General features: G+C 44.5%; 1 protein-coding gene across 1 annotated transcript in view; it reads left to right on the forward strand.

Annotated features, from left to right (window-relative positions):
• LOC143740068 (kelch-like protein 29) overlaps positions 1–12486 on the forward strand; it is a 462524-nt gene that overhangs the window by 337614 nt on the left and 112424 nt on the right. Inside the window, exon 9 of the mRNA XM_077232146.1 lies at positions 6158–6356. Coding sequence (XP_077088261.1) covers positions 6158–6356 — 199 coding nt within the window. The remainder of the gene's footprint in view (positions 1–6157; positions 6357–12486) is intronic.

Below are 12486 nucleotides of genomic sequence, written 5' to 3' on the forward strand. Positions count from 1 at the left end.
TGGTGAGGAATGGTATGTCAGCTATATTTAATTCTTTGCATAATGATTGTTCTATATCTAGCCATACAATATCAGATTGGGTGGGGCGAATCCATTTGTATATGTATTGCAGTTGGTTAGCCATTGAGTAATATTGGAAATTTGGTGCTTCTAGTCCTCCTTGAACCTTACTTTTTTGAAGTGTAGTGAGTTTTATCCTTGGCGTTTTATTTTTCCAGTAGAAGCGAGTTATAATGGAGTCTAGTGATTTAAACCAGGTGAGTGTGGGGTGGGTTGGAATCATTGAGAATAGGTAATTAATTTTCGGTAAAATCGTCATTTTTATTGCTGCTATCCTGCCGATTATGGAGATTGGGAGATTGAGCCATCTGAGCAAGTCGTCTTCTATTTTTTTTAGCAATGGTGTGAAGTTGAGTGTTACCAACTCTGACAGTCTGGAGGAAATCTTAATGCCTAAGTAAGTGATGTGATCTTGACAAATAGGTATTGGTGATTGCTGGGGAGCCACATCCCATTTGGTTTTATGTAAAGGGAGGGTGGAAGATTTATTCCAGTTTATTGCATAATCGGATATTTTTGAGAAGGACTGAATTGTTTTAATTATTTCTTGAGTAGATGTTAGGGGTTCTTGTATATATAGTAGGATATCATCTGCATAGAGTGAGATTTTATGTGTTTGTTGTGGTGTTTCAATACCTTTGATTGCTGGGTTTTGACGGATAGCTGCTGCTAAAGGTTCAATAAAAATGGTGAATAGGGATGGAGAGAGTGGACATCCCTGCCTCGTTCCCCTGTGCAGTGTGAAGCTTTGTGATGTTAGTCCGTTCGTTGTTACTGTGGCCGATGGTGATGTGTATAAAATCTTGATCCAGTTAATAAACGACTCTCCAAAGCCGAATTTTTGTAACGTGGTGAATAAAAATTTCCAGTTGACCCTATCGAAAGCTTTTTCGGCGTCTAATGTGGTAATGAGAGTATCTTTCTGTTGTACTGATGAGTAGTGCATTAAGTTGTATAATCTGCGGGTATTATTAGATGCATGTCTACCTTTTATGAAGCCGGTCTGATCAGGATGGATTATATACGGTATAATTTGTTCAATTCTATGGGCTAGTGCTTTGCTAATAATTTTTATGTCGACATTCATAAGTGAGATAGGACGATAGTTGGATGTGAAGGTGTGGTCTTTGTTAGGTTTAGGGATGAGTGATATAAGTGCTGTATTCATGTGGGAAGGGAATTTTGCGTTATGTTTTATGTCTGTTATTGTTCTGCTAAATAGTGGGTATAAAGTTGACCAAAAATGTTCATAGAACTCAGCAGGGAAGCCATCCGGACCTGGTGCTTTATTATTTTGCATGCTTTTCAATGCGGAATGAAGTTCTTTTTCAGTGATTGGTGATTCTAGTGCGTTTATTTGTTCCATGTTGAGTTTTGGTAGAATGGTGTTATCGAGGAATTGGGTTATGTCTTCTTGGTTTGGATCAAGATCAGATGAGTATAATTTTGTATAGTAATCTTGAAATATCTTGTTTATTTCAACTGGTGAGTTGGTTAGCTTCCCTGCCGAGTTTCTGATGGAGGTTATGGCTGTTCTTTCTTTATTTCTTTTAATTTGACTGGCTAAATATTTTCCGGATTTATTGCTATGGTGAAAAGTTTCTTGACGGAGCCTGTGAATCAGAAACTGGTTTCTTTTGTTTATTATTTCATTGAGCAATATTTTTTTTTCTCTAATTTCTTTATAGATGCTTTCTGATTGATTATTTGCATGTAAAATTTCTAATTCTTTTATTCTTTCTTCCAGTTGGGTTTCTCTTTCTCTGTCCTTTTTTTTTTTATGTACTGAATATGAAATAATTTTCCCCCGTAAAACTACTTTCCATGTTTCCCAGAGTAGCGATGCTGATGACTTTGGAGAGTCATTTATTTCAAGGAAGGATGTCCACTCTCTCTTGAAGTAGCTGTCAAATTCTGGATCTTTCAAGAGTGATGTATTAAAACGCCATCTGGTGGGGTGCTTTTGTATTGCAGATAGGTTCCATGTTAGAGTTACCGCAGAGTGGTCGCTAATAATGATCGGATGTATTTTGGTTTCTAAAATATTTGGTATGATTGAATTACTGGTTAGAAAGAAATCAATGCGGGAGTAGGTTTGGTGGACATTAGAATAAAAGGTGTATTCTCTGGCAAGTGGGTGTTGTAGCCTCCAACCATCGCAAAGACCAAAATCACTCATGAACTGTTTTATTGTTTTGGAAGATTGCCCAGATTTTCCTGTGTGTTTTGACCTGTCAAGTGATGGATTGATTACAGTGTTATAGTCTCCCCCTATAATTATTGGACCGTTAGAAATGTTTGAAAGAGAAGAGAAGAAATTTACAAAGAAGGAGGAATCATCAGAGTTTGGCCCATAAATGTTGCCAATTGTAATTGGATTATTATTGATTGAAATGTTAATAATGATAAAACGGCCTTCAGGATCTGAAATGGTTGTATGGTGGTTAAACTGTATTTTTTTGTTTATTAAGATGCATACTCCTCTTTGTTTTGAATTATAGTGGGAGGAAAAACAGTGGTTAAAATGTGTAGTTTTTAAGCTGTTCTGTGTATATTGAGAGAGGTGTGTTTCCTGTATTAGACATATATCCGCTTGTGTATTTTTTAGGTAATTTAAAACTTTATTTTTTTTTGTTTGTGAACCAACACCACGAATATTCCAAGTTATGAATTTCAATTGCATGAACCTATTATGTATATTTCATAGTTACCTTGTGTGAATATAAGTCTGTGTGTGTGGATGTGAATGTGGTTGAGTGTGTGTGTGTGTGTGTGTGTGTGTGTGTGTGTGTAAATCTATAACAACAAATGACAAATAAAACAGGGATACCTATAAACAACAAATACAGAACATATAAACAGTGAGCAAGGCTATTTAGGTGCATTTAGAATACAATGTGCGTGTGTGGTGCAATTGGGTTAATGAAAGAATATGAAGATTATGAATTGACTATAAATTGAGCATAAACGGATTGGAAATGTTACATTGCTATTTTCAATTATTAGTAAAGCCAGGGAGTAGTGTCTTTGTCTCTAAATAATTGTCCATCAATATATAATTTGTCCACTGTGATGATTGCTTTTTTACCTTGATTGATCATTGTCCTACGGATGGGGAAAAGTAGCTTACGTCTGCGGATGATTTCTTGTGGATATTGATCGTTGAGTCCGTAATGAGTCCCTTTGAGCTGTCGTCCTTGTCGCTGTACCAGTACTTTTTGTTTGAAGTGTTCAAATTTGGCGATGATGGGGCGGGAACGGGTGGAGTTGATGTGTTTCTGTCCTAAACGGTGAACGCGATGGAAAGTGATGTGCTCTACAGTCTCTGGTGAAAGTTTGAGCTGGTTGATCAGGAAGTCCTTAACAGATTTTTCGGGGTCCTCGGTGGATGATTCAGGGATGCCGGAGAAGATTAGATTGTCTCTCATACTGCGTGACTGTATATCCAGGATGGTTTCTTGCATGGCTTTGTTCTCAGCGGTGACGGAGGTAAGTTGACTGTTTACTGTTGAGAGTTTTGTAGTGAGTGTGTCCACGGAGCTTTTCAGTGATTTGTTTTCTTCAGTGAGCGAATCGACTTGTTGTTGACTGTATTCCAGGCTGTGGCGGAGGTTTTGAAATTCTTTGTGCAGTACTTCGATTAGTGAGAGTCTAGATTCCAGGTTAGCTAAGCGCTCGTTGATTGATAAGAGTACGTCGGAACAGCAGTTTGTTTTGATCGGCGTGGAAGCTGGTGATGTTGGTGACGGCGGTGAATCGGTTGATAAGGGTGAATCCGAGGTGCGTGGTTTTTTGGCTTTGCTTGATCGGCCCATTGCAACGTTACAGAGTCTGTTGAAGTGATGGTCAATGTAATCCTCCAGTTGGTCCAGTTCCGAGTTGAAATCCAGGTTTTAAGTTAGGGTTAACGCGGGTGATGTTGTAGCGGAAAAGAAAGAGAAGAAAAAAAAAAAAAAAAAAAAAAAAATACAAAGTTTGTTTGTCTTATCTAGCAGCGGCGCGCTGCCATGTTGAATTTCGCACCCAACGCGCACACACACACACTACGTCAGTACGTCATCACGTCATCAGTCGTCAGTCCATCACGTTTTGTAAAATGTTTTATTGCATTTTACAAAATGTTCCACTTTTCCTGATTTGGGGTTGTATATATATATATATATATATATATATATATATATATATATATATATATATATATATATGTGTATATATATATATATATATATATGTATGTTTTTTTTTCTTTCTTATGCTATGATGCTTGTCTGATGTCTGATTAAGACATTTCATATTTTGTACCAGGCCATTTATGTGGTACAAAATATATATTTTTTTTTAGAATGAGGTAAAAAAAAAAAAGATTGGATAGGGAAAGCTCTGGCTTCCTGTGTACTGTGCTAGGCTAACTGGGACTAGTTACAGCACTTACATATTGTTGCCCGATTGTTGGTTTGATTGCTTCTATTGCTCTCCTCATTTGTAAGTTGCTTTGGATAAAAGCGTCTGCTAAATGATTAAATGTAAATGTGTATGTCGTAAAGTGAAAAAGAGGGCAATTCATGAATTTGATTCCATCCAGAATAATTTATGCACATCACAGAACTGTTTGCACTCAGAGTTTTGTTTCTTGGTTTCTGACCTTGCATTTATATTTTAATAGCATTACAAAGCATTCAGCCTGTAAGCTGCTGAAACGTTGCATTTGATGATTCATCCATCAGTCTTTTTGCACAGTAAAGCTGTGGTTTGTGCTCTACTCTGTCTTAATCTGGTATTTAGCGAGCCATAGTCTGGCTCCCTCATGGCATGACATTATTGCAGATATGCTCAGCGGAGTGGTGAGTGGAGCTCCATTTGGATTCCTAGATCATTCAGTCGATAAGTCTTGATTGCCTGAGCAGTGGAGGGAATGGTTGTAATCCTGAGGGATTTCTCCAGTGGCCATGCTTGCTGTGGATTGCTAGAAACGCCTTTTTCAGAAACCATTTTTCATTTATTTGATCCTTTTCTCACACCACAAATGGTTTTGAGCTCCTACCTGAAATGCCAGATTGATAAACTATCTGAATGTGATGGTGCAGATTTTTCCAGTCTCACCAGGGACTTTAGTAAAATGCCACCACTGTCACCAGTAAATCTTTGACCTTTCTTCCTTTCTCTTCTAGACCATTAGAAATACAATGTGTACATGCAAATGTATTTTGCTCAAAACGAAGCCCTCAATTAGGCTCCCTTTGAAAGCGATTGCCGGTGAAAAAGTGAAGGAGAGCCGCTCCAGCTGTTGACGGTGTCTTTTTGTGTTTACAATCTCGCTGGAGATATAGTGGACAAGAAGTAATGCCACGCTGGGATTGTTCACCATGGCAACCCAATGTTGATCAAACTGAAAAAGGAGTCTTTGGAAAGGATCTCCTGTACGTCAAGCTGTTCATGCGGCCTGTTAATAAACAAATAAAAACTGACCAGCTATGATTACACTCATGATCATGGTGTGATTTTTGACCAGATGCATTATTTGGGTTTAACAGATCTACTTGTATCCATCTATCCATCTATCCATCCATGGATATCCATGCCTATGTCTGTTGAATTACCAGTCTGTATGAAACATGCTTTTTTTCCCCTTTAAATCATTTGTGTGATTTCTGTTTGTGTTGAAGGTAAATCATCTGAATATGAAAAAAGAACGTTCATCTTCCAGCTTTCAATATGTGAACTTGTTTTGATGTTTATGCTTTTAGCGGAGGTTATTTGCCACGCATTAATGTGTGTCAGTATCTGTTTTGTACCTCTTTGGTTATAATGGGCATCCTCACACAGCATCCCTCGGTAGACTTTTTATTTTTCTAGCAGGGTAATTTGTATACTCGGATGCATCATTACAAATTGCTGTGTGAATATTTGAAGCTTAAATATCCAGATAGATTTTTTTTCAGTCATTGAAAAGAATAATGCAATAAGGCCATCTGTAACAGTGATTTGACCACAATTAAGGTTGGGTATAGCACAAAGCTGTCTCATATTATCTCTTTCTTTCTCTGTTCTCATTCGATTCTTTCTCTCTGTCTTGTTTTTCTCTCTGTCATGTACCCAGCATGTGTCTGAGCTGTTGGCAGTGGTACGGCTTCCTTTCATTCATCCCAGCTACCTGTTGAACGTGGTGGACAATGAGGAGCTGATCAAATCTTCTGAGGCCTGCAGGGACCTGGTGAACGAAGCCAAACGCTACCACATGCTGCCACACGCCCGCCAAGAGATGCAGACGCCCAGAACTCGCCCGCGACTGTCTGCCGGTATATTCTTCAGCATGGCTTATAGTTTCTTTAAGATTATTGTGTGACACACTAGCGCTGTTCTGAGCTGCCTTGCCATCTACAGTAGAGATGCGTGGTTGGTGGTTATAGCCGCAGACTCCGCGGATTTGTAAACTAAAGTTTAATGCGTTTTATGAATGATATTGTTCCAGTGCCCCTCTGAAACCATTGTGGAGGTGGGGGGTGCTAACACAGAAACCTAAAATTCTCGGGACAGCAGCATTTGTCCAAATTTCAATCTTAACCGTTCTATTTAATCAGAATCGATCTTAAAACAGGGCTTTAAGTGAGCCTTAATGAGTAATGGGTGTGTTTTGGGCGTAACGTGCAATAAACCAATTAGAGTGTCATCTCCCATTCCCTTTAAAAGCCAGTGCGCTCGCGCCAATTGCAATTTACATGGCAGAATTTGCAAGCGGAAAGACTGAACGCTTCTCCAGAGAGGAAACGAATCTGCTCGTGCGCGAGGTTAAAGCGCGCAAGCAGATGATCTACGGGACAAGTCGGATTCCACCATATCTTTATGTACACAATATTAATATTTTACGTTGTAGTCATTTTATTTTTAATATTTGGAAGTGAAGTTTGTGTGCTGCTACCCTGTGTGTGTAATAAGCAAAGTGTACGTGCGTTGTGGACCCGCCTATAGGCTCATATTACTAACGCGCTCTATATTACACGCGTTTAAATAACGAAAAAAAAAAAATCCGCCAAAATATGTCAACATAATAAAACAAGAATTTTGAAACTGGTTTTATTCAGTGTTCAGATTTCTGTTCTGAAATGTATGCAAATTAGTGCATATTTCATTAGATAATGACTCATATCACGGAATAATTAAATATTTCAGAAAAATTGTAATACAAAATAACTGGCTTAATGTACTGTGAATAATCACCTGGCGAAATATGTTGATATTGTATATCAAGTGTTTTATGCTAGTTTCAGCCCGACGCAGATATAATTTTAACGTCCTGCGCCCCATTGTATAGCAAATGCACCCATTTGTGCGCCCATGGGTGCGGTGCGCTGGACTGAAAACGAGTTCTGTTCAGGCGCATTGTTGGCGCGTTCCTATTTTGAGGCAACTGAAATAGACTGCGCCATTGAATTTAGACCAGGTTTCAGTTGGTCAATGGCGTAGTCTATTTCAGTTGCCTCAAAATAGGAACGTGCCAACAATGCGCCTGAACACAACTTTTACAGAGGGGATTTTGGATATATTTTTATTACTCCATAAATCAAAAAATACTGTCAACAGACAGAAAAAATGCCATGTTTTAGAGTAAAATATTATATTAATCAGGTGAATGATATATGAGCAAAACCGCCCATGTTAAAACCTTCAAAATATAGAAAGGAGTAAAACTGTTACGTTTCTTGTATGTAAGTGATGAAGTAGAGATTTTGGACTCTCCCATCCTTTAAATATATGTATTATAATTTAAATGTGTACATGCTTAAATAGATGAAGTGTAAAAAATAAATAATTAAATGTGCAGTTTGCATGTTTTCTTTCCACTAGTCTGAAAGAAGGCATGTCATGGAAGCAAAATAGCACAAAATCTCAAAATTTGAAAAAAAAGTGTTGTTAGATTAAATTATTTTGACACTTTTCCTTGTTTACGTAAAATAAGAGACATTTATATCCAGCATCTTAGAGCTTGTCATGATGCATTCTGGGATTGCCTTACCCATGAAGGTGAGACACTACTGGCAAAAACACAGTTCCCTTTCGAGGGAACTCCAACTGCGTCGAATGACACTTTGGGGGAACGCCCCTCAGCGTAGCGCCTCTGAAGTATGAATGAAACTGAGCCGATCTCTGATTGGTGCAACGTCCTGACGTAATGGGTGACGGCAGATAGGCGGAAGCTATAAAAGCAGCCGGCACACATAAGATGTCAGCTTTCTGTTCTTCAGCAAGCGCTATCTGTGACTGTTTGTCTTATTTATTGTTGTCTGTTACTGAATGAGTGAAATGGCGAGTGTGAGCTTCAGGAAGTGTGTGCATCCTTGCCCTCGCTACATCACGGCGGGGACACACACCAACTGTGCACACATTGTTTGGGAATGCAGCACGCGCAGGCAGCTCTCGAGGGGGCTGCTTGCGAGGATTGTGAAAAGTTGACAATCCGTGTGCTGCGTTCCCGGCTGTCTTTGATGAAGATGGTCAGCCTCGCGAGCCCCGTGGTGCGGGACCCGCGCCCGCTGAGGCGGCGCGGCGACGCTCTTCATGGGGCTCGCAAAGAGATCTGTCCGGGGATCTCGAGGCTGCTGAGGCACCTTCTCGGGATTCATCGGGCAGTTCTGATGTCCTCGAGCCTCGCGCAGAAGCCCGCCCCGCGGCTTCTACTGCGCGAGTCGAGGATCCGATGTTTGAGCTGTCTGCCTCTGAGGAGGTTGACGTGCTCAGCATCGAGGGCGGGGATTTCGGGGACGACTCGCCGCCCCGTGTCCCCGCGTATGAGGAGCTGATTGAGGTTGTTTCCCGTGCGGTGGCTCATTTAAATATCAGCTGGCCACAAGAGAGGCAGGAAGCGCAGACTAAAAGTAAACTGGATGAGCGCTTCCTGCAGCACAGGGAACAACCTCATCACCGGGGCTTGCCGTTCTTTCCCGATCTGCACAACGAGTTGTGTAGATCGTGGAAAAAACCACACTCTTCTCGTGTCTCCAATCCCCCTATTATAAATTATAGTAACATCATGGGGGCACGAGAGAACGGTTATGGGATGATGCCGCGCGTTGAACAGCCTTTGGCGAATTATTTATCGCCTGAGTCGGCATCATCCCTTAAAGCCCCGGTGCTGCCCACTAAGCCGTGTAGAGACACATCAGCGCTAGTGGGCAGGGCTTATATGGCTGCGGGTCGGGCTGGTGCGAGTCTTCACACCATGGCTATGCTCCAGGCGTACCAGGCCGACCTTCTTAAGGACATTGATGAGGGCGAGGGTGTTGAGGAAGTTGAGGAAGGTCGCTGATTTGTCTCTCCAAGTCACCAAGGAGACGGCCCGCGCTGTCGGTCGCTCCATGGCAGCTATGGTGGTCTCGGAGAGGCATTTATGGTTAAATCTTACGGGCATCAGGGAGAAAGACAGGGCTTTCCTCCTTGATGCCCCGATTTCGCCTTCTGGCCTGTTCGGCGACGCCGTTAATACCGTCGTCGACAGGTTTCAGGAGGCGAAAAGACAATCAGCGGCCTTCAAACAATATCTCCCTCGCCGCTCAGTGTCCAAGAAGTCTGCCCCCAGTGGGCAGCCGCAGCCACAGCCATCAGCCAGCTCCTCCGCCTATAGACAGGCTCAAAAACAGAGCGTCGCGTCTAGAGCCCCCCCTCAAGGAGCTTGGGGGCATAGACAGCGCTCTCAGGCGAAGCCTCAGCCTAAGCAGGGCGACCTGAGGGCCGTCCTGCAGGCTAAAAAGGCTTCGTCAAAGAGATCCTAGCTACTCTAGGATCTCTGCGGGCGGCCCCACCCATGGTGGAACGACCGAGGTCATCTCCTTCACGGAGCCCGCAGGAAATCGATGTTGCTCTCCCGCCGTTAAACACGCTTCGGGACACATCGGTATCCAGCGAACGCAGGCTGCACTGTCCGCCCCACAGGCTTGCGGTCAGGCAGCATTCGCGTCCGCCCATCGAGAATCGTTTTCGGTTCAGCCCTGCCGGGAATCCGCTTCAGGGGGCCGAGAACGAATCCCGATTAATACCCGAAGCCAGGCTCGAGAGCCTGGTTCCCTTGGTAAAATATTTCGATGCATGGAAAAATCTGGCGAATATTTCTCCTTGGGCCCTGCCCACCATTCAAAATGGGTACAGGCTGCAGTTCAGTTCCCGCCCACCCAGATTCAACGGGGTGGTCTGGACTGTAGTCGACCCAGTGCAGGGTCGGGTATTGGAACAGAAAGTAAACTCCCTGCTGGCAAAGGAGGCTATAGATCGTATTCCTCCACCGGACAGGGAGTCCGGGTTTTACAGCCGCTACTTCATAGTTCCCAAGAAGGATGGGGGGTTGCGTCCAATAATAGATCTCAGGCACCTGAACCGTTCTCTGAGGAGAGTCAGGTTCAAGATGCTCACTATTCCCATTATCGTGAGTCAAATTCAGTCCGAGGATTGGTTTGTCACGATAGATCTAAAGGACGCATACTTCCACATATCCATCCTTCCATCTCACAGGAAGTTCCTGAGGTTCGCTTTCGGGGGCGAAGCGTACCAATATCGGGTTCTTCCGTTCGGCCTAGCTCTCTCCCCTCGCACATTTACCAAATGTATGGATGCAGCTCTGGCACCGCTGAGGCTTCAGGGCATCAGGGTGCTCAATTATATCGACGACTGGCTGATTTTAGCACAGTCACAGGAGCTGGCGGTTCGGCATCGAGATGTCGTCCTCGCTCACATCCAGAGCCTGGGGTTGAGACTCAACACGAAAAAGAGCGTGTTGACACCAGCCCAGAGAACTACGTTCCTGGGAGTGGTGTGGGACTCGGTCACGATGCGGGCACAATTGTCTCCCGCGCGGATCGAGTCCATCCTGACCACAGTGTCCAGGATAAGGCTAGGCCAAGCCATCACCGTGAAGCACTTCCAGAGAGTGTTGGGGCTCATGGCAGCAGCGTCCAGTGTCATTCCATTCGGCCTGCTGCACATGAGGGCCCTTCAGTGGTGGTTAAAAACCAAGGGGTTCTCCCCGAGGGGAAACCCGTTCCGCATGATCAGGGTTACGCGCAGATGCCTTCGTTCCCTATCTATGTGGAAGAAAGCTTGGTTTCTGTCCCAAGGGCCAGTGTTGGGAGCGTCATGTCGCCGGAGAACCGTTTCGACAGACGCCTCCCTCACGGGCTGGGGCGCGGTCATGGACGGCCGCTTTACGACAGGCCTATGGCAGGACCATCATGCCTCCTGGCACATAAACTGCCTGGAGATGTTGGCGGTGTTCCGAGCTCTGAGGAGCTTCCTGCCGGACCTCAAAGGTCATCATGTCCTTGTGAGGTCAGACAATATGTCGGTAGTGGCCTATATAAACCATCAGGGGGGTCTGAGGTCTCGCCCTCTATGCAGACTGGCGCATCAGATCCTCCTGTGGTCCCAGGGGAAGTTGTTGTCTCTAAAAGCAACATTCATCCCGGGGAGTCAAAATCAGGGAGCAGACATCCTGTCGAGACAGGGGCTGAGGCCCGGGGAGTGGAGACTCCACCCCGAGGTGGTGGAGTCAATATCTCAGAGGTTCGGCCCAGTGGAAGTGGACTTGTTCGCGTCTCGAGAGACGACCCACTGTCCACTGTGGTTTTCCCTCACCCATCCAGCCCCGCTGGGGTTGGATGCCATGGTGCAGACGTGGCCGAGGTTACGTCTGTACGCATTTCCCCCGATCGCTCTGCTCCCGGGAGTTCTAGAGAGAGTCCGTCGCAACGGGATCAGTCTACTGTTGGTAGCCCCGTTGTGGCCGGCCCGAGTATGGTTCTCCGACATAATTTTGCTCCTGGACGGCCCTCCATGGGAGATTCCCATCAGGAGGGACCTGCTGACACAGGCAGAGGGCTCAATATTTCACCCTCGGCCCGAGTTATGGAAACTGTGGGTCTGGCCCCTGAGGGGGCACAGAACCTAGAGGCCGGCCTATCAGCTGGAGTAGTGGAGACCATACTCAGTTCTAGAGCTCCATCCACGAGGAAATTGTACGGCCTAAAGTGGAACGTCTTCACCGTTTGGCGTAGGGAGCGTGAGGTGGACCCAGTTAACTGCCCAGTGGCTTCAGTGCTGGAGTTCCTCCAAGATCGCTTTTCCACTGGTCTTACCCCGTCCACACTCAAGGTGTACGTGGCTGCCATTGCGGCTTTCCACGCTCCTCTGAGTGATGGGCCTCTGGGGAGACACCAATTGGTCGTACGTTTCCTCCGTGGGGCTTGGAGGATGAGACCTGCGGCTCGTACCAGGGTTCCCACTTGGGACCTGGCAGTGGTTCTCGAAGGACTGGCCGAGGCCCCCTTCGAGCCGCTGGAGTCGGCTGAGGCCAAGAACCTTTCGTTGAAGGTGGTCTTTTTGTTGGCCATTACTTCTCTGAGGAGGGTAGGAGATCTCCAGGTGCTCTCCATATCTAACGAGTGC

This window comes from Siphateles boraxobius, unplaced genomic scaffold (genome assembly GCF_051911475.1).
Source record: "Siphateles boraxobius isolate OS27281-9 unplaced genomic scaffold, OSU_SipBor_1 164, whole genome shotgun sequence".
NCBI lineage: Eukaryota > Metazoa > Chordata > Actinopteri > Cypriniformes > Leuciscidae > Siphateles > Siphateles boraxobius.